Source organism: Saccostrea echinata, unplaced genomic scaffold (genome assembly GCF_033153115.1).
Source record: "Saccostrea echinata isolate AGI-Se365-2 ecotype Australia unplaced genomic scaffold, CSIRO_AGI_Sech_v1 ptg000009l, whole genome shotgun sequence".
Lineage (NCBI taxonomy): Eukaryota > Metazoa > Mollusca > Bivalvia > Ostreida > Ostreidae > Saccostrea > Saccostrea echinata.
The window spans coordinates 2,130,941-2,154,205 of NW_026889758.1; the positions used below are offsets into that span (position 1 = coordinate 2,130,941).

At 36.8% G+C, this 23,265-nt stretch overlaps 1 protein-coding gene across 1 annotated transcript; it reads right to left on the reverse strand.

The window, feature by feature from the left end:
• Positions 1 to 3,225: 3,225 nt before the first annotated feature.
• Positions 3,226 to 22,502, reverse strand: LOC133181473 (uncharacterized; the record flags this gene model as incomplete). Its single annotated transcript, XM_061315965.1, has 28 exons — positions 3,226 to 3,620; positions 3,773 to 3,972; positions 4,085 to 4,436; positions 4,527 to 4,738; positions 4,839 to 4,947; positions 5,043 to 5,136; positions 5,229 to 5,440; positions 5,538 to 5,722; positions 5,815 to 5,977; positions 6,117 to 6,452; positions 6,562 to 16,626; positions 16,720 to 16,942; positions 17,029 to 17,266; positions 17,356 to 17,613; positions 17,720 to 17,974; positions 18,076 to 18,223; positions 18,328 to 18,589; positions 18,706 to 18,888; positions 18,993 to 19,336; positions 19,449 to 20,024; positions 20,192 to 20,341; positions 20,451 to 20,618; positions 20,705 to 20,870; positions 20,969 to 21,224; positions 21,312 to 21,507; positions 21,599 to 21,751; positions 21,873 to 22,282; positions 22,445 to 22,502. Coding segments are annotated over 28 exons (16,263 nt in total), but the record flags the coding sequence as incomplete, so codon positions are not given.
• Positions 22,503 to 23,265: the final 763 nt, after the last annotated feature.

Sequence of the window (23,265 nt, forward strand, 5' to 3'; positions counted from 1 at the left end):
TTGTTGTTTTTTTGTTGTTGTTGTTGTTTTTGTTGTTTTTTCTCTTTTTTTTTTTTTTTTTTTTTTTTTTTTTTTTGGTTTTTTTTATTGTTTTGTTTTGTTTTTTTTTGGTTGCTTGTTTGTTTGTTTTTTGTTTTGTTTTGTTTTGTTTTGTTTTGTTTTTTTTTTTTTTTTGGTTTTTTTTTTTTTTTTTTTTTTTTTTTTGGGTTTTTTGTTTTCTTTTTTATTTATATGAACATTTCATGTACATATGTATCTATGGTTTACATATTATGCCATTTTGATTGAGAAAACTAGTCTAAGACAAAGTATTGATATTTTAAAAAGTGCACATAATGAAAGAAACTAAAAAAAAATCAGATATGAAATTATAGAGAATTATTCAATAACCATTCCTGTTTAAATTCTCATTCATTATTTCATCTTCCTCGTAAGATAATAATGAAAGAACAAAAATATAATTAAAATCAGTTATAAATTAATTTAAATATCAATGAATTATAATTGATATATCAGACTATCTTTAAAAAGTGTTTGACCTCTCCTGACCGACTGGCTATTAAAAATACCAAGACTCAAAACATTTTTTAACTTCAAAGAAGCTGTATTTTAATTTTTACTTTTATTCCTGATTTTCCCTCAACATGTATGTTGAATATTTCTGAGAATTTTTTTTAAGTTTCCTATCTTCAATGCGATGCGCCTCTCAGGCCTTCAGGCCTTTGATCTTATAGCTAATATGTGGTTTTCAATTGTGTGGATTTTTGAGGCATTGGTATGAATGAGCATAGATAATAATGCAGAAAAACAAAGGCTATAAATTTATTTGCTTTACTTTTTTTCATTAATATGCAAAAATAAAATAAGATGATGTTTTTTAATGAAAATGTTAATTTAATTCCACTGTATGCTTTCTCTGATAATAAAAATGAATTTTTGGAAACCAAAAGCTGGATTTTGTTGATAATATGTGAAAGACTTAACAGTTTGTGAAGAGTACTCCATTTTATATCGCGGGTAGGTAGTTACTTGTTATTTATTTTTGCTTATACTTAACACTTTGTTTGATTTCAGTATACATGTATGTACAAAATTTAAACTGATATGGTTTTCTGAGTTTTCCCAACATCAGTCAGTAACTGATCTGAACTTCTAACCTTTTGACCCTTGAAGGGAAAGTTTTCTTCTCTTACCATTATGCTTCTCTGAAGTCTAAATTAGAGATCAAGTGATACTTTTGTAATACTGTCTGCAACTTGGTTTATAACTGACACTGTGAGTTTGAACCTGTGTTCTGAATTTCTGACTGGAATCGATAAAGGCTTTGTAATGGTCCAACTATTCACCTCTCTTGTGACTACAAGACTGAAAGGTCATTAGCTTCATATCGAATTCACTCTTTCTCTAGGTGCCGAATTCACTTGTACCCGTCCACGTAGATTCTTTGAAAACAAAACCGGAATTATCCTGTAAAATCTTAACTTCCTGCAACAAAAGTTTAACATAATTTTTTACTTCAGCGGGCAAGCATGGACTTCCATGACCTAGTATGTACTTAAAAGTACTCTTTCTTTAGGACATTTAATAGAAGATGGTAAAAAATTCCAGTCCTTAATGCCATTATAATAAAAAGTATCTGCTTGTACAGCCATCAGCGGATTTTAATTATATGCATTAACTTCAGCCCTCAATTGCTTTTAAAATTTTATGCATTTTCCTTCATGCCATCAGTGGCTTTTAATTTCAACATTTACTTCTGCCCTCAGCCGCTCAATTGTTTTAGTGCATTAATCTCAGCTTTCAACGGCTCTGAATTTTATGCATTAATTTCTGCCTCAACGACAGAAAGAAATGTATAGCCCTCAGCGGCTTCGTTATAGTGGCTAGATAGGTCTTTTTGCTCTCAGATTGTCAAGTGATGGTGCTGCTTGGTATCAGCCGTTCTCAGTGGGATATTTTATAACCCAATTTTGTTTCCATTTCGTCAGGTCACCTGAGTCACACAGGTGACCTTTTGTTATCCGTTTTTGCCAGTCGTCGTCCGTTAACATTTAAACATTCTCAGCTTCTTCTCTGGAAACACCGAACCAATATCAAGCAGTTTTGGCATGTAGAATCTATATGTGAAGGGAAACAATAATTATGAAATTAATGGCCCCTGGGGTTTGAGTGATGGTCTATAACCATAAAATTAATGCAATCTTTAAAAACCTTCTTCTTTACTTCTGGACATGGAACAGTCGGCATGATTGTCATGAGCATTGAGCCCTCTAGCAAAATTGTGAAATTAATGGCTCCAGTGTCAGTGGTTCTTGTGCTAGGGTGGAGCTCTGTAGATCATATAATGAAATCGTATATTTTTTTAAAAATATTCTCCTCTGCACCTGAGTATTTAGCAAACAAACCAAGAGCAGTGATAATAGGCAAGGGTGCCTCTTCCAAAATAGTGAATTTCATGGCCCCTGGGTCAGAGGTTCTGGTGTTGGGTTGGGGCTCTATTGATTATATTGTTAAAATGCATTATTTCTTTTGAAAATCCTTTTCTCCTGGACATGTAGGAGACAAACAGACTAAAAAGTTATAATAAACAAGGGCATTTTTACCAGATTTTTGAAATTCAGTACCACTCGGTTAAGTGTTCTAGTGCTTCACAGGGCTCTATGAATTTTGCATTCTACAGAGAGAAATTATTCCCCTTTGCTATTCACTTATGGTAATTAATCACTGTAAATAATGTAATTGAAAAGTCAATTGAATAAAAGAATTATATAAGAACTTTTAAATATACAATACAAAAAGTACCTTCATAGTTTTTAATGTTAAGGTAAACTTGTAAATAATAGATAGATAAAAATGAGACAAAAAATACCTTGTCTTTGTACAATAAATGTTCTTCAAAGACCAAGAGAGGCCAATGTGAGAGGGAATGAGATGTGTTTACTAACTGTGCTTAAGCACTATCGGTTTGTCTAAATAGTGATAGTGACAAATATGGGCAAGTACAGGCAAGTAAATATATCTGCTTTAAGAGCTGTAAGTGGGGTTTTTTAATCCCTGATCATCCGATTTCTCTTGTTTTTGGACAGCATAGCTTCATCTATCAGTTTATTTTGTTTCTTTTATAATTCTATGGACTATTTACAGTGTTGCACTATACTCAGGTGATCGTTAAGGCTATTGGGACTCTAGTAATGAAAAACAGACTTTCTCTTTAATGCTTTAAATTGCTTTTATTGGTCTATAAAAATCGACATATTTAAAAACCTAGATTTTAATAATTAATGATACAATTAAAAAAATTAATGTTAATTATCAACAAGTTTCTAAGTTCAACGACATCTGCTGTCAACCTCCCAGCTGTTTACGAATGGTTTAACTTCTGTCACAATGCCTCGTGATGATGTCATCATGTCGTCGTAGACTTCATTGTTGTTGGTTCCAAAAACCCCTCCTAATTTGCCATGGTACCATCCACTAACGACAAGTTTAAGTTGATCTTTTGGAATGCTGTAGAAAGCAGTGAATCCACGGCCATGCACGCTCAAAAGTTCCTCGTCAGTCTTTACACTTAGTTCCCGGGATTGGTATGGGGCGCTGACAATTTGACCATCAACACGAAGCTACAAAATAAAGGGATCATTAGTTATATTTCAACTAAAAGCAAAACGATACAAGGAATATAAGGAATATATACTAAGTTTTTCTTTATCAATAAAAGAAAATGGAGGAAGATTATGATAGGGTAACTGAAAGATATAAAAATAGAACGCACTTTTCCAGTAGGAGCTATTTGCAGAGTCTGTGTAGCTGTTGTGATGATGAGCTGTTTCTTATTTTTGCCGAGGTAGTTCATGATGACAGAGAAATTACCATCAACGTAGTCACGTGCTAAAACATAGGAACATTTTCCAGAAAAGTCAAACTCCTCACCGTCAAAAGTCGTAAAGTGATTTCCATTAAGGGTAGCAACAGCTGGAGAAAAAAAAAACAATAAAATAAAAAAAAAAACATTTTCATTGCAAAGCAAGATAAAATCTGAAATATTAGTCCTAAACACAATTTTATTTTACAGTTATCTCTTAACCTTTGAATGGTGGAATCCAGTTGGAGACATCAGAATCGGGAATGTAGTCAGATACTGATCCCCATTTATTGGGATATTTTGGAATGTAAGAGTGAAGTCTGTTGACATATTTGGTGACAGACACTTTAGGAAGTTCCTTCAAAGATGACATAGCGACTGGCAGGTATGTGTCCATTTGTATTTCACCTGATTTAGGATCGAAAACGGTGATTCTAGAGTTTTTTAAGTTGGAAATGGAATTTTTGAGAATGGCAAATTCCTCCTCAATGTCTTTCTTAATCATATCAAACAGGTTCTTCATAACAGACTTGACATTTTCTTCTACTTCCCAGAATTTGTATGCCTTGTAAGCCTGTAAAAACAATAACAGATAAATCGCATCACATCTTTCATAAGAACTTCACAATTCAAAATAAACATCCACAATCCAGTGTTTAATTACCAGTTGGTAGCTCTGAGCGCCAGAGTCCTTAATAGTTTCGAAAACAGGACCATTCATCCTAGAAGCAATTTGGTCCCTGACACCATAGATAGCATTGGTGTACTGGCTAGCCATGTCTGGAACTCTGATATCACTAAGTCTTGTTGAATAAGCGTCGTACTTGGATTTTATATACTCAGAGACGTGGTTTCCTGAAAGTCTGGATACTGCATCTGGTATAATAAAAATGGTGGATGATGCAATAAGCAAACATGTTAAATTTATGACAAATATTAGAATCTAGCAGCTTTTATTTATCAAAAATCAAACTACCTTGGTATTTGTTCATAGCAGTCTCAATGACAGCAGACAAATCGACAAATTGTTGTCCGATGAAGTCCATTAGCTCTGCGTAATACTGAACTCCCTTCGATTCAACAAGCTAAAGATGAAATAAATGAGTATTAAAAGTAAATAATATGTTCTATAGCATCTGAGCAAAAGAACAGCAACCCACAAAAGCCCAAATGATCTTACTGTCATGAGTTCCTTGATGGCCTCTACGTAAAGATCATATTTGTCTTTACCAGGAAAATTTTGCCATTGAACAGGGTTACTTTGAATCATGCGTCTGCACACAAAAAACAAAATTGTAAAATTTTAACAAATCATGAAATCTATTCAAAACATAATCTTCTGTTATATCCCCATTGCTTGGCATACCTGATGTATGCAAGGTCAATATTTGGGTAAGTTCTCCCAATTTCTCCTATGATTCCCTGCATGAAATCACCATATGGTCGATATCCATCGCTGGCAGACTGACGTATCAAATTGTATTTAGAATTCAGCTCGTTGCCAAAGGCCTTTGCAGCTTCAGAGAAAGCAGTGTTTATTCTTCTGCTATTCAGAGCAATTTTTCCGAGTCCAGATGTCTAATAAGACATAAAAGTCCAATGCTTATAATATCATAAACAAACTTGAAGAAAGTATTTAAAATAGTCGACAAATGTAAGTAGATATATGATTTACTTTGATGTCCTGAATCATGGTAGGTCTCCAGTGAACACGGGTGTGAAGGATTCTGGAAGTATTCAGTCTCATAGCAAGAAGACTCTCAGTGATTCTACGTGAGTTTTCCTCTCGATACATCTCCGCTAGGACAGCGCTGTCGTTTACATATTTAGCAACAAAGTGTAAGACATTGGCTGGGTTTTCTGGAAAGTATGTGAAAGTATGATGAAGCTTACGTTTCAAGAAAAGTATCTACTGACAAAATGCACAAAAATTTAATCTGAATTTAAATTACCGATATCATAGTTCATTTGGGCAGCTAAAAGTCTGTTTTCCGGGTCAAACGTGATCTCAGAATGAATCTCCTTGGTATTATCGTACACACTGCGCAAACTCAACCTATAAGGCTTTGACTCGATTTTTCCAGCAATGATCATCGATTTTATTGGAGAGACAACCTGATCAGGAAAAGTTAAACTCATAATAACTAATGTAACATACACTAAAAATATAAGTACCTTTAAGCTTTTAAATCCGATCAATTCAAGCAAAAATAATATGAAATAGAAAGATACATTGTGCTTTAAAAAGTTGTACCTCTACATTCATCTGACGACGAAGGCTGTCTATTTCACCCATCAAAGCAAAGTTCTTCTTAATGCGTTTTGCTGTCATGTAGTCAACTTTGATTCCACTGGTGTACTTGTCATCTGACATTCCAACATGTGATTTAAATTGAACATCAACACTGCTGAAAATGTGTCTCAGTCCCAAGCTAAAGGTGTAGTTCTTGTTCGAACCGGTTGAAATATCCTCAATACGAGAGTTAATAACAACGGTCTTGTCTTCGTCTTTGGAGTATTTGAATTCTGTCTTACCATCGAATAAAATACTTCCTCGATTTAGGGTCATTTCAGAATCCAACTTCACATCCTTGTAAATAAGGAAAAAAAGTAAATATAATTTCGCAAAAATTTATTCAGTGGAATTTCAGTTAAAAATTCAAAAATTTATCAAAAATATGCTTAATTTTTGCAATTACCTTGCCAATGCTTGGGATTTCAAAAGACACATCAGCTTTGAAAGAGTCTCCTTGGGGAGTAACGCTAGCACTGATACCAATTTTCTTGGATGTGTCTCTGTCTGCATCCCACATGACGGATCCATCTACAGACTTTTTACCATATTTATCTTCAAAGGATCCAAAGAGGGCAACACTTCTCTCTGGAAATCTAAACTTTAGTGTGTTTCCATTGGCATAGTTGGCACGCCTTTTCACCAATGAATGCTCAGCGTCGAATCCAAATGTCTTGGTATCATCAATCAGGATATCCCAAGAAGAGAGTATTCGGTTTGATGACATTTCTCCAGATCCCTTTACTTCAACAGATCTCATAGGTGTTGAAATTTTGACTAAAACTTCCTTCTTCTGAGAGTATGGGTCTACTACATATTTTGTCTCTAATTTTGCCTGCCTTTCCGACGATGTTGTATCCAAGTTCATGGAAACCAGTGCTGATTTTATGGAATCAGAGAAAACTGTTTCTCCTTCGAATTTCATAGGCTGTGGTTCTCTCATCACGGCGGAAATAGAGTGTTTGGAATTTTTCTCATATGCAATGTCCATATCCAATAATCTTTTACCATTTATCTCAGCAAGCATAGATTGTTTGAGGGAGTCTGATGATTTCTCGTTATTTCCTTGAATAGTAAGTTTTCTTAGCTGACTGAAAGGAGTGCTGATGGTAAGTCCAGCTTTGCGTGTTGTGATTCTCCATGATTCAATGTTGGAATATGTTGCATCAGATACAATACTTTGACCATTCATCCATGAAGCTTCCAGCTTGTTTCTGAATTCGTTGCCATTTTTATTGTTCTTAATACTGAACTTGATGTTTTCAAGACCAATAATGTCACTGGCCAAGGAAAATGAACCATCGGCATCAGAAATAGAGTTGAACCTGAAGCTAGCATCAGACTTCGCATTTCCAACTGATGTTTGCAGATCAATACTGGTGGTAAAGTCAAGAGAAGTTCCTCTGTGTGAACCAGCTAGTTTTATTGATTCCAGTCCAGAAAATGGAGTTGCAAGGACGATAGCAATTGACATTGGTGTTGAGTCAAGATCAAGATTAGATTTTAGAGATATTGCACGATCTTCACTTGATAAGACCGCAACTCCGTTGTATTTACCTCCTAATATTGAAGTTTTGGCACTTGCTTGAAGATTTTCAAATCCTTTAAATGGAGATGTAAATGAAAGTTCTGCTTCCATAGGCTCAATGGATCCTTTTGCTGAAGCTCGAATGTTTTGATCATATCCGTATGTAACATCAACAAATGATCTGACGCTGTTTCTATTTGCTGTGTGTTTCACGCTCAGTTTTGTTCTTTCAAATCCACTAAAAGGTGTTTTGATTACCAAATTAGAATTGACACGACGCCAGTTCTGTCTGAAAAATGTCAATGTTCCTTCTACTTTTCCTGTCATTTCATGCTGGAAATCACCGGAGGTAGTGAATTGATCAAAGTCACCGCTGTGGGAAAATTTAGCGCTGATGTCACGAAGGTATTGCACTGGTGATTTTATTGCTAGGGAGCCTTCGATGGCGTCTGTATTTTTGAACTGCACAGATACTGTTGCTTCCTCATTTCCATATCTTGTCATGACGTCAGTCTTGAAGTTTCGAAGTGAGCCTTCATGATGTACCTTTGTCATTGTTGTGGAACTAACACCATCAATAGTGTAAGTAGTTGTAGACGTGAAGTCGATCAAAGGATCGTCATTGTATTGCAGAGAATTAGTATGAGTTAAACTGTACCGGTCTCCCATGGTAAATTCGCTTTGGGATTGAACTGAACCACTATCTGAGGACTGTGTATGCATGGCAGAAATATGGGCGTAAGGGCTCAGGATTTTCAACATGTGTTCGGATGATGAATCTCTTACAATGTTACGTAGGGAGACTGATGCCGTTTGAGAGGATCCAAAGACCAAAGTGCTGGATACGTCTAGATTCTTCAAAGGTCCATCTTTGTTGAATGAAAATGATGTAGACTCGAAACCAGAGAAAGGTGTCTTAAGAGACATTGAAGCCAATACTGCGTCTGAGGTATCCAGAGAACTATCGAATTCAAGTTTGTTTTTATTGTTTCCACCTTCGACGTGGACATGATATCCAAAGGAGGACCACGAGCTTGTAGCTTGGGCGCTAACAATTTCAAGACCACTGAAAGGTGTTTGCATCTTAAAATTCACATTCATATCTGCATTTTGAATAGATCCAGAAAGATCTGCCTCTAATCTTTGCCGACGGAATGAACCTTCCAGATGGGATGTGATGTCCCGAGATGTCATTTGGTATGTGAATTGCATATTTTGTTTCTCGTATCCTTCAAAAGGTGTTTTTACAATGAAATTGCCCGAAATTTGTGGCTGAAGTTGAATACTTAGATCGGCTTCAATTTTCTCTCTTTTAAAGTTGCCTTCTGCGCGTCCAGTTAAACCTCTGGATGATCTTTCAAACTCAAGGAGGACGTCCTGCTCTTCAAAGCCATTGAAAGGTGTTCTTAGAGATACTTTAAATCCAGTTTTACTTCCCCTGATAATATTAAGATCAAACTCTGACTTTTGCTTATTGAAGATCATCTCAGCGTGTGTCTGGCAACTCTCACTGGTAATTTCGTGAGAGAAGAAAGCTTCCTGTTGAAGATAACCATGGAATGGTGTCCTAATAGCAATTTGTCCCTCCATTCTTTTACCTCTTTTGAAAGTGATATCAATTTCAACTGTTTTCTCCATAAATGTTCCCTCAACTTGCATTTTTGAGCCCTTCTTTAAAAACTTGATATTTTGGCTCTCGTAAGAAGTGAAAGGTGTTTTAATTGAGAGACTGCCTTTGTTGGGAGAAAGTTCTCCATCGATTTCAATGGTCTTTTGTCTGAAAGTGCCTTCTGCATGGGCTTTCTGGTCATCAATGGTAAAAAGTAAATTCTGATTCTCGTAAGAACTGAAAGGCGTTTTAATTAAGAGACTACCTTTCTTGGCGGACAGATATGTATCAATTTCAATTGTCTTTTGTCTAAAGGTGCCTTCTACATGGCCTTTCTTGTCATCAGTCGTATAGCTTATTCTTTGACTTTCAAAACCTGGAAAAGACGACTCAACCGAGAATGATCCTTGATTGGACATGAGTTCACCAGTAACCTCAATTGATTTTTGTCGGAATGACAATATACCGTGTACTTTGTTACTTTCGCCTCTGAATGAGATTTTCTGTCTTTCAAAACCTGAGTAAGGAGTGATGACTTGGAGATCTCCATCAACGATTGTATCGATATTCAAATTACCAGTAACTTCGATCTTTTTCGTCTGATAAGTAGCTTCGGCCTGTGATTGATAACCCAGCAGTGTCTTCTCAAAATTGAAGGACACTCTTTGGTCTTCAAATCCTGAGAAAGGTGTTGAAACCCTAAGAGCGCCTGTGACACTTGGTCTTTTTTTGAATGTGGCCTCAAGTAAAATTTCTTCTTTCTCAATTCCTGCTTTAGCAACGGTCGAAATACCACTGTCCTTTACTTCATGGTTGAAAGAGGCTGAAATTTTTCTCATTCCCTGCACCGGAGTGTTAATCGTGGTACTTGCAGTTACAGAATTCCTGTGGTTGAAGAAAGTATCAGCTTGAATGGTTTTTCTACCTATTGTTCCTTCAATGTGATTTTTGAAGCCAGACCCAGAACTGACATGGTTAAAGGAAGATTTCATTTCTTCAAAGCCGATAAAAGGTGTTCTCAATATAATGCTACCCTGAAGTGGATTTTTAGCAAAACTAATATCAGATGAAACGCTCTGCTGACGGAATGTAGCTTTAGCAGTTGCCTTTAATCCAGAAGAGGAAATGGTATACGATACGTCAGCACTGGACTCTCTGAAGCCGTCAAAGGGAGTTTTGATGACAAGTTTACCTTCTACGAAGTCTCTACCTGATAATGACATCTGGCCCTCTATCCTTTGTCCATTATTGTAATCGATTGTAAAATCTCCGGTTAAATCATCAGCAAATGCATATTTGGCGGAAATAGATTGTTGTTCGAATCCTTGGAATGGAGATTTTAAAGAAACTTTTCCACTAACACCGTCAACAAAGGTCACATCAGTTGCTGCAGCAATGATTTTGTCCTCTGAATGCATTTTTATACTGCTTGTGATTTGGGCATCATTGTAATCATGAGTGAAAGCGGCGCCAATATTTCCACAGATGGGGCTTGAAATAGATACGGTTCCTTCTTTAATACCATCGTTGGAATAAGTGGCATCTATCTGGGAATTGTAGCCATTAGCATTAAGTTCAGCATGAGAATTCAGTGATCTTGATGACTTTACATGGTTGAATGCTCCATTCAATTTTCCAAGAACGCTTCTGATATTGAAAGATCCTGATATGGGATTGGAGCTGTAGGACATATCACCAGATATTTTTTCGTTCCCAGATACACTGACTGATCCTGAATTTTTGAAGTTGCTCAGATCCCCTTCGTGGCGGAAATTAGCTTTGATATCATTTAAAGCACTTATGGGAGTTGTGAATGATATTTGTCCGATAATAAATGACGAAGCATCGAGTGATACGTCAAATTCGATTTGTTTTCTTCCACTGTATGAAAGTTCTCCAACAGTTTTGAAGTTTGTAAAGGGACCATTATGTTTGAGTGATGCCATGATATCCTCGGAGACTGGAGTTTTCAGAGTAAAGTAACCATTGATTCCGCTGCGTCGGTCAAGCCCAACATTTCCTGTTACTTCTTTGCCATTGAAACTTGCTGAAGATCTAATGTTGAAATTTTCAGATGCACCAGCTTGTAAAATGGAAAGTTGGATGTTCTTGACAACTGGACATTTTGATGTCAGAGAAGCTTGGAAGGTAAGTGAAGGAACTGTATCAAAGGAAACTTCTCCTTGGATTTTCTTTTCTCCTCCATAGGTCAACTCAGTTCCACTGTTGAATTTCTGGCTGGATCCAGTATGAGTCAGTTTAAAGATGATATCATTAGCAGACGGTCTTTTAACAAATCCGACAATATTTACTCTCTCGTCCGTTACAACACTCATCTCAAATTCAGATTTTTTGCCTTCAAGTGAATATTCAGCATGGCTGTTGAAATTGAGTAGTCCACCACTGTGTCGGAAGAGGAAGTCACTTTCTTTATAATCAGCAAATGGTGTGCGTATGGACAGTGTCCCCTCAAGCGAATTAATGCTTGCAAATGTTAAGTCACCTTCAACAGTCTGACCGTTAGCAGATGCCTCAGCATGACATTTGAAGTTGCTCAGTCTTCCAGCATGTGAAAACGAAGCTGCTACAGTGTTGACTTTTCCCAATGTTGTTGTCAGTGAAGTTCTAGCAGATAAATCATTTGTTGAGTCAAACTCTGTACTGGATTTTATGTTTTCTTTTCCATAAGTGATTTCAGCTTCTGTGTTAAATCTCCTTAGTGTACCTGAGTGAGTTAAACTGGCTCTCAGAGGTTTTGTGTAAATGGAATTCACAAACAAGGATCCTTGAAGTGGAGAGGATTTCAGAGACAATTTTCCGTCCAAAAGACTTCTTCTTCCATATTTGATTGCAGTTGTAGTCAAAATGGGAGAACTTTCATGTGCAAAGGTGCCGTCAATTGTTTGGAAGTATGGCGACTTGGCAAGAACTCTTCCTTCTAATTTAACGAGGGAACTGAAGTCTACATCAATTTCAGATTTGTCACTGTTAAGTTCAAATTCGGCATGGCTGCGGAAATTGTTGTATGTTCCGTCATGTGTAATACTGGCCTTTAAAAGATGCACTGACTTGAATGGACTTGTAAATTTCAGATTACCCTTTATTTGATCAAGAAGACTTAATCCAATTTCTCCAATCAATTTCCTGTTGGTTCCATCAGAGCCCTGTGCATGAATTTGGAAGTTTTTCCAGCTCCCTTTATGGGTAAATGTTCCTTGAATCATTTCATAATCTTTAAAGGGTGTTTGGAGTGAGACTTGTACTGAAATATCTGATTGAGTATCCATTTGTAGACTAGACATAAAGCGTTTCTTATTCGGTAATAAGATGTTGACTTGGTTGTTGAAGTTTCTCAAAGATCCATCATGTGTCATAGAAACTTCGCTTTTTTCAAAGTTCCTGAATGGAGTTTGAAGTACAATTGAGGTAGCGATCTTCGGATCTATAGCAAACATAATATCCGCATTGTATAGCTTGTTACTTCCCAGTGTAACCTCTGCATGGGACTGGAAATTCTTTAGGGAACCTTGATGAGAGAGGATGACGCCAGCTTTTTTGTATCCTTTAAATGGTGTTACCACAGAAAGGTCGGCCTTGAAGTTTGGCTGGAAAGACACCTTGATATCTGCAGCAATGGACTCTTTTCCTATTGAACCCCGAGCAGTGGTTTTGAAACTCTTCATGTTTCCACTAAAGTTCCAGATTCCCTTCACTTTCTTGTATCCTGGTATAGGAGTTACAATGTTCACAATAACGGCAGATGTTGATTCTCGTTTCAGGGTGATATCAGCCGTATATTTTTCTTCATTTCCGATGAGTGCATTTATTATAATTCTCATGTTTGCTGGTTTTCCTTTCCTGGTCAAAGTAAGCTTGATGGGATCGGTAAAAGGGTTCTCAATTTGGATTGTTGCTTTTGCTCTCTTTTTGATTAATACGTTAGTGTTGAATTTGAATTGTGTTTTCTCGTCCATCTTTAGGCTCCCTGATGTTTGAAATCTGGAAAGATCACCAGAGTGTTTGAATGTTGCTGAAATATCCCTGTGGAATGGTGTTTTCAATGTCGCTGATCCACTTAATCTCTTTCCGGTTGAAAACGCAACAGATCCTTCTATTAAAGCCTTTCCTCCTTTTGTCAAAGAAGAACTGGTTTCGAAATTGCTCAGAGTGCCTTCATGGGAAAATTCAGCTTTCATGTTGTCAACAAAGGTAGATTTGAGTTCCAATGACCCAAGGAGCTTCTTTGCATTTCTAAACTCTGACATGACTGAACACTTCTGTTTCCCATATTTACCATCGACAGTAATTTTTAAGTCCCTTATGTGGCCTTCCTGTGAAAAGGATATTGCGAAATCTTCCGTGACTGGGGAGGAGAATGAAACTGATCCTGTTGATGTTTTAGTGAGTGAAAGCTTCATGTTAGCTTCATACTTCTTTGATTTGTCATACTGGAATTCAGCCTGCGATACAAAATCATTTAGTTCTCCTTTATGGCTAAATGAAGCACTCATATCTTTAAAGAGAGGAGATTTGAAGCTTACAGTTCCAGATAGTTGACGGTATTTGGCATCCAATTCGTATTTTTTCCCTCTGCCATACAAAGCATCAATGTGTGTATCAAAGTCGGATAGGCTTCCCTTATGGTTAAAAGAAGCAGACATGTCTTCATGGAGAGGAGATTTAATGATAATATTTCCAGTTGAATCGGCATAGTTTGCAGTAATTTCATATTTCTTGGATTTTCCATATTGCATTTCAGCGTGGGAAGAGAATTGAGATAGAGGCCCCTCGTGGTTAAATGCAGCAATGAAATCATTTGCAAAAGGAGACCTAACCACTAAGGTCCCCTCGACTTTTCTTGCATTTGAAAAGGTCATATCTCCTTGGATCTTTTTACCTCGGGTGTATTCAATCTCTCCATGGCATTGGAATTGACGACTATCACCGCTATGGCGAATAGATGCTGCTGAATATGGAAGTTCTTGGAATGGTGTTGTTAGAGTAATGCTACCCTCTAAGTTTTCAAGACTTGGTCGCAAAGAAGACTCCAACTTTATTGTCTTGCCTGGTAAATATTCAACACTCAATTCTGTTACTTTTTTCTCTGTATGATCATTGTGTGTGAATGAGATACGGCTTTGTTTGTATTGTTCAAATGGAGTGTTCACCTGAATGCTAGCAATTATTCCACCATATGAACTCCACTGGGATGTAACAGACATTTGTTCAAAGAGTGGATTGATCATCAAGTTAGCGCTTGTATGGAAGGATTTGTAGTTGCCTGAAAATTCAGCACCAATGGTCATTCTGCGAAGATTTTCATATGGGGTGTTCAAAATAGTGTTCAGGCTCTTCTTATCTCCCCATTGTCCACGGTTTTCCATCGTGATTGTGTCTCCAGTAGGAAGGGCGATAGATGATCTGGTAACAGTTTCACCTCGCTCGTTCGATTGATCCATTGTAATCTTCAATGTTTTCAATTTATCAACCTGACTCATCTTTGCTTCAAGTTTTGCACTCATTAGTCCAACAGGGGAGATATTAAATGTACCATCAATCATAGCCTCTGATTTCTTATTGGATAGATACTCAATTCTACCAGAGAGAGGATAACCTTGATATTGAGAGGATACAGTCAGGGTCTTTGTAATTCCATGACATGAACAAGTATGTCTTGAAGAGGCAACTCCGCTGTTTCGTTTATAGATATTGATCAAGGAGAGGACTTTCTTTCCTTTGGCAATGTAATGAATCTGGTTATCGATCATTCCAACCCCATGTTCATGCGAAATCTCCAAGGCAATATCTTCAGCGATGTCAAATGAGGAGCGGAATTCGGAGTTGACAGTTAATGTACCGCGAGGAATTGACATACTCTGCTTTGCATTCAAGCTAAAGTCAATGTTGCTAGCACCGGATGCAAACTTAAAGTTTGATTGAATGTCCTCAAGTGTATTTCTGTGTGACCAGGAGGATTCTACTTTTCTGGATGGACTCCTCACCTTGATGTTCCCGCTGTTCTGCAAATGCAACCCATTTCGGTAATGAGTAATTTCCCCTTCGTAGCCGTATGCTTTTCCATTGTACTCGAAGTTAATGCTGTTTTCAAACCTCTGTCCGTTGTCCACATGTTTCACAGCGGCATAAAGAGATGTAATATCTTTAAGAGTGGATTTCACACTCAACCTTCCGGTGAGATCTCTAGAGGATACTAAGCTTTTGTCTGCAGCAAGGATATCTGCTTGAAGAAAATCTTTGTTCCAGGAGAACTTGATCATACTTTCTACTCTGTCAGACTTTTTGTGTTTAAGTTCAATCCCTGATCTTTCAAATCCTGGAATAGGTGTCTTTACATCAAGAGTAGCTTCCATATCGTCCCACCGTAATGGTTGCTTTAATGACAGGGTAGAAGACATGCGCTTCATTGATTTCCAGTCGATGTCAATGTTTGATGAAGACTTTGTTTTATCATTTTGGTGGCTGAAATCAATGTTGATGGATCTGTAGTTTTTAAATGGCGACTCAATTTTTAGTCCTGCCTTGTAACCATTCTTTTCCTCACCAAAGGTAGAATCCATGGAAACCATTTCTTTATTCCACTTAACATGGGCGTGAGTTATGTACTTGTCACCGCTCCGGTGTTTCAGGTTGAGACTGCCGGATCCAAGAGGGCTTAGTTTGGACAGAGTAGCTTCAACATTCTGATTTCCTTTGGTAACTTCTCCCAGCAGCACCAGTTGTTTTGAGGGGTCTTTGTTCGCATCCCATTTGACATCAAGTTTACTTGAGCATACAGGGCTTTTAATTCTAGTGTCAAACTCAGCCATGATTTTGCGAGAGGGGTATTCTAATTCACCTGCAAACTGAAAACGTGATCCAGATCGGACTAAAGATGACAAGGACATAGCATACTTGGTCTTACCATATTGGATTTCAGAATTAGCCTGTAGATTTGAAGAAATAAGTCTGTATTGTCCCGAGACTGTTAGCAGTTCAAATGTTGGAACATTGAAAGAAGTTGTGATATCGTACTCGTTTGTAGCAACATTGCGCAGCGTTGTTTGGATAATACTTTTCTTCCCACTCTCAAGCTGAACTGTCAGGACGTTGCTGTATTTTTTGGCATTGTTTTGATCAAATACATTGCTAATGATGATATCTCTGCCTGGGATAGAAATACCAACTTTACCAACCATACTTGTAAATTTCCTGGATTTGTCTTTCAACTCCAGTATGCCACTGTAGGAGGATTTCTTTCCAATGAGGACATCCAAAGATGAATCTATGGATTTGGAGGACTGCGTGTGCTTTCCTTTCATTTGGTAGTTCACACCCTAAGCATGTATAAAATTGGATTGATTTCTACAGAATAATGAGAAAGTATCAAAAATGAACTAAACATATACAAAATGTAGCAATATACTTACAAAATATGGGAAGATGAATTTGGTACTAGCATCAATATTGATTTTCTTCTGTTTCCAGTTAATAAGATGATTCATTTTACCGTCCATTTCGATGCGATTTTTGGGATCCCCTTTGTTTGGTCCATAGATAGCAATCACATTAGCTTCTGAATGCTTCCAGTTCTTGCTGATGTCGAACTTGACGTTGAGATTGTAATCAGATTGTTGTTTAAAATTTAAGGCCCTGCAAAAATATAGTTCCCTTATTGGTTTTCAATTTAAAATAATGGATTGATAGTCTAAGATACATACATCAGTCATTTGTCTTACATGTTTCCTTTGGCAGCTGCAAGGCTCTTTGTGTTGCGGACATTCAGTTTTCCATTCAGGGTTACCTTGTCTCTGCTGACCCGAGGAATAACGTAGTCAAGTGTGGAGCGAACGATGCCTATCTGCTGATTTTTAAGCATGAACATGGAAGTCCATTTTGTGGTGAAGACTGGTGACTTAATGTCTATTCTGGATCTGATACCTTTACTTTTCTTGTTGCTACCATCTCTTATTTGGACTATAAAAAAGATACAAAATTATTTTGTGGATGAAACACAAGAGTTAAAATTTATTATTGATTAAGTAATAACATAATTCTAAACTTACTAAAGAGTTTCATTGGCTTTGAAACGATGCGATCAACGGTTAAATCCACTTTCAGTGCTTTTCCAGTCTTGTACTCCGCTGAGCCCCCGAAACTAATGAGTTCCTTCTCTGGTGATTTGATTGACAGGTATGGCCTGTACCTGATAGCTTTGTTGGTTGCTGACTTCTGAACTCTGGATTCAATAGCGTATTCTTTCTTCTTCTCAAAGCTGATACTCGCTTTGGCAAATACCACTATTTTTTTCTGGGAGTAGTTAACTAAACAAAAAAAATACGTACATACACACATTTATACAATACATTTAACACATCAATTTTTTGAAAATTCTTGCTGATATATATTAGAAGTATGTCAAATAGTTACCTTCCGCTTTGATTGGTTCTTTTGATACCCCACTTAATATCAAATTAGCATCCAAAAGCTTCATCCCTTCATATTTGATTCCACCTTTAAGTTGGATGGGCTTCATTTTGGGAGCGGATATTTCGATACTGGGTTTGTATTCATAACTGTTACCCTTCCTTGATTTTACCACTTCTGCAACAACAGAGTATTCCCTTTTCTCGTAGACGAATTTTCCACTGATGTGTTTTAGTTTTTGCTCATCCTGGACTTTACCTATGCCAAAGAGAAACAAACATTTAACAAGATCAAACAGATATATGTCAATTAAGAATTATTCGTTCATTGTGTTAAACGTATTTATTCCTGCAGCATACCTGTAAAAACAGCTTTAGTCCATGGAGACTGTAAACCAAACTCAACCTTGGAAATTTTCTTGTCAAGTAAGAATTCTGCAGAAAGAGTTCTGTCAACTCGTGATCCTGGCGTGTCAAAAGCCACACGGATATTAATATCCTTCTTGGTCTAATAAAGAATACAAAAACAAAAATCATGCGGGTTCTCACTTGGAAATGATTTTCTTTGTGCGCCATATATATTACTACATATAATAACTATCAATACTTTACCTTTGTAAATCTGGCTTCTACATTGTATGATTTGTGTAAATCCTCTTTCACTAGAGAGAGATCCATGTTCATTGGTCCAGTTAGAGGAAAGTATGGAGCGTTCGCCTCCAGAGATGCATTTGGAAATTGGATTTCTCCACACAATTTCAATCCAGTGATTTTGGCAAGTTTGAATCCTGTGCATGTTTTGTGTGTCTGTCTATTTTTTGTGATCATTTTCTGCTCCTTTTCTATGTCGCGGTGAAGAGTGAAAAAAGCGGTTCTGCAAAGAAAAGAATAACAACATAGCTAAGATAGAGTTTAGTCGTGTAGACATAATCTTTGAATTGAAAAGGGGGACAAAATCAATCATTGTATAACGTTTTACAGGTGTCTTACTTCAGACTGAAAATTTCCATTTTGTCCTTAGGTACGTCTAGGTTTGCATTAAAGATCTTTCCGTCTTGTAGCTCTACATGACCCTTCAGCAATGTGCTGGAATGAAGTGTTGATACCATCTTCAATCCGCTCTTTGTCACAAAAGCATCAACACTCATCATGCTTGAGATTTCGACTGCAGCACTACAGAGAAATTGAAACTTTGATAGAGATGCCCTTACTTGAAAAAAAAATGCTGACAAGAAAGTTAAATAGGATCATTTTTCAAAATGGCTTCACTTTTTTACCTTGGTTGGATGCGTCCGCTAATGAGAAGACTCATGGGACTTGTACCCATTTTACGGAGGTCCGCTTTTCCAGAGGCTTTCATGTCTATTGTGGCAGTTCCGTTGATTGTCAGATTAAGTGGGAATCCAGCACTTGTTGGAATGATCATTGAAGTGTCCAAAAACATGATGTTCTGTGTGAATGTGTAGTCGTGATTTTTAGACATGCTGATCAGCATCTCAAGAATATTGAAACGATTACCACTCAAAAGGTTGTCAAGACCATTGAAACTATTATAGGAGAGTTCGTTTCCAAACACTCGAAGGTAGAGAGCTCCTTTGAGTTGATCCATTCCAACACCAAACTACAAATATTTTCAAACATGATACAAAGTTTTTCAAATAACATGTGAAAAATTTAAGGCGTCATATTCGGTTGCAGGAGGTAAATAATTAGGAAGGAAATTCTCTCCATACCTGACTGTCAATTTTATTCATTTTCTTGGAATCAACTCCTTTTATAACCTGTGTAGTTGCTTTCTTGACATCCTTTTCAGTGAAGTAGCCATTGGGTCCAAAGTAGGACTCAAGGAAGTATTCCAAACCTTCAACTCTTCCTCCGATTTCAAAAAGATTGACTGACTTTCCGAACAAGTCTACAGTCAGGTTGGCCATCAATGATCGTGGAATGAAGGATTTGGATGACCAGACCAAATTGCTTTCAACAGAAGCCCCAGTGTTGATTTTCTCCAGGAAGAAGGATCCTTCATAATTTCTAGAAAACTTTCTTTTGTCCATGTCGAATTCTTTTTTCAGGTATTCACTCTCCAGAATAGATCTTATATCCTGCTTCAAGGGACTGGAGGATTCCATAAGGTTTGTTAGGTGAGACCAGATAAAAGAGCCTACTTGGTTGACTTCTTCTTTCTCCAGAGCATATCGAACAGTCGAGAGAATGCTTGTGGATGGACATTGCATGAGGGCCAAGTAGGCAGCAATTCGCAGCTCAGAGTCTTCCTCTTTGTCGTTGAATACCTTTAATGCTTCCGTTCTCTGCATTAAAAAACAATGTTTAATAACTAATGGAATCCGCTTTCAGCTACATGTATAAGATTTATTGAAGTATTATCTTTTAATACATTCTATTTAAAGGTATAATGAAATATTTTGCAGAAGCCTTTTCATTGTAAAATATAATGAACAAGGACTACAGAACATACAGCATTGTCACAGGAAGCACGACGGAAGGCCTCAATTGCGGCAATTCGTACTTCTATTGGATTGTCTTTTCGAGAAATACAGCTGTTAACTGTAGCAGTTGCTGAACTGATGTGCCCGGAATTTCCAAGAGCACGAAGAGTCAAGACGATCTGAAAGTTTTAAAGTGTAAAAGGAAAATAATAATTTAATATGTATTATAAAACCGATGATTTTTACATATATATATAAATAATTCATGACCAAAACAATTTTATTTACATTATCTTTGTTGTTTTCATCAACATAGCATCCATATCCAATTTTATCCTCAAGTGCAGAAATGACGTTAGCGATGTCCATGTCGTTCTCGCATTCAGAGGTCTTACAGTAGGTGTTAACTAATGAGCTTACGGCCAACAGGGCTTTACCATTCTTCTTTAGAAGAGGCTATATGAGAAAAATAAATTCAATTATTTCTAGAATCAGTGGGATTATCTTTTTTGGATATATCAGTTTTCTAAATTATTTCATACATGAACTTCTCTGATCATGTCCTTTGAGGGGCTTGGAATGAAGGCTAAAGTTGTCAACCACATGTCAGCTTCGATTCCAGTTACCTCATCGTCATTGATCATTTTAGACAGCATGGCAACGGAGGCTGAGGTTCCAACCATTGGATTAGCATCCATGAAGAATTTTCTATTATAAATCGTAAGCATTTAATTTGGATCCAGATGAGGCAAATACATCATTTTAATATACCATCAGAAGTGGTATTCATGTAGAAATATACAAACCTGACTTTTTGGTTGTTGTTGCTACAAAGAGAACCACTCTGTACATTGGAATAAACATCCTTCAGTGTCTGAGAATCAGCTGCTCGCATGGTGTAAACAAGGTCAGAGAAAAGACGAGGTGTCTCAGGACGAACATCCTCTGTTGTTTGAGCGCAAATGTTGACTAGTTGTCTCTCAATATCCTTACGTGTTTTCGTTTTACTTCCAACATCATAATGATGTTCAAAGTTCATGTCAGTCTTTCGACTTACAGATTCTTGAAAATAAGAATAATTCATTCAAATTCGACGTCTTTAACTTGAAGGATTTTAATATAACAAAAAAGCATGATATGGAAACATACGTGCTGCTGACACTCCGCTCTTCTCAGATACGTATTTCAGTGTCTGCTTGCTTTCTGTCATGGCACCCTTATCGTTACGTGAGAAAGGCCTGAAAACGTGTTGTTCAGTACAAGATGATCCCTTCAGGACTCCAGATTTGCTGATTTCCTGCTGGCAAGAGTGACTACTCTTCATGACAGGCATGGATTGGATTTCCTATCGAAATGAATGGAGCTATGTGAATCATGTTTCATAGATATCTTCATGATAAAAAATAGCATATCTTACTGAAGACCTAGAATTTTACCGATGGCACTCTGTAGGGTGTTCCTTGTAGTGTTGTCTGGTATCCATGGCGTTCTGTGCACCCCAAGAGGTTCTTGTGCTTCTTGATTGTTACTGTGTACCACCCATTTTCGGACACCGTGTAATCGGCATCACATGTTCCTGTCACGTCCGCCTAGATTCAATGAAAGAAGTTTAAGGTTTAAGAGATACACAGAACAAAAATGTAATCTCTTTGTTTATCAATATGAATGTGAGTGAGAGGTAAGGGAACATCTATTATTCATCATACAGACCTCTCTGACTTTCTGGTCGACCTGCAAATCTTCCATTGTGTTTTGAATCATTGACAGGATACCTCGCTTGATGTTGAGAACCCAGGTCTTTTCCCTTTCAGCAGGACACAGAGACTCTATGCGGCCATCTTGGAAAGAGAATCTCAATGAGTTTTCCTCCAGGTGTCTGCTGAATTCTCCGGACATTGTTGAGAGAATTAGGTTTTCTGGGGACTCGGGGTTTCGTTCGTGGAGCTGTACATTTTTGACCTTCAGTACAAGGTCACATTTTGACAACACTTCCACTTGAACTTTCGCTGTCATTTTCATACCGGATATTCCTTCAAATGCCCCCTGAATGAGAGTTGCTGTGTCCACATCGTAATCGTACTCGTAGGTAGTTCCAGGTTGATATCCGAATTTGGTTGAGTCTAAATATTAATAATATCATTACTGGACTTGAATAATATTATTACTGGATATGAATATGGATATGAATAATTCTATTATCGTAAAACGAACACTTTAAAAAGACATCGAAAATCGTTTATAGAAAATATAGTGGTAATTGATTAAGAACAAATTATAATCACCAGTGCATGTCGTTGAGCATGTATCGCGTGAAGATATATCGATTATTGGCCCTGAAAAATAAAAATCGTAAAATATCAAATTAGAACTTACATGTATATGCTATGTACTTTGGAAGAGGAGCAAACGATAGTGCAACTTGAACAATTTTTTTTGTTCATTGACAAGTTTGTTTGTGGGTCTTTTTAAGGGGGGTGGTGGGGGGGGGGGGGGGGGTATTGTAGTGTTTTTTTTTGTTTGTTTGGTTAGGTTTTTTCAAAATATTTTTTATATATATTATATATACTTAATATATATATCATATGTATTATTATATATAACATATATATGTTATATTATATTTACTTATTTTAATCATCATTACAATAAAGTGTGTTTGTCATAATAGGGAATATGGCGTTTGCCAGCATTGAAGAACAATTTAAATGGCGGCTGTAAGCATTGACAAGGAATAAACTTTCAACGAAAACCGATGAAGGGCTTCAAAATAACGACAACCGTCATTTCTGTTATGAGACAAGAAAAACAAAAACACACTTTATTTTTAATATACTTGAGGAATGAATTTAATATATAGCTGGCCAATTTATACGGAATAAACTGGGATGGGGCAGTTTACGATTAATAAACCGCGTAGCAGTTTATATATATATATATATATATATATATATATATATATATATATATATATATATATATATATATATATATATATATATATATATATATATATATATATATATATATATATATTAAAGGCGTAAACTGTTCTTACCCAATTTATACTGTATAAATTGGGTAGCTATTAAATTCATTCCTTATA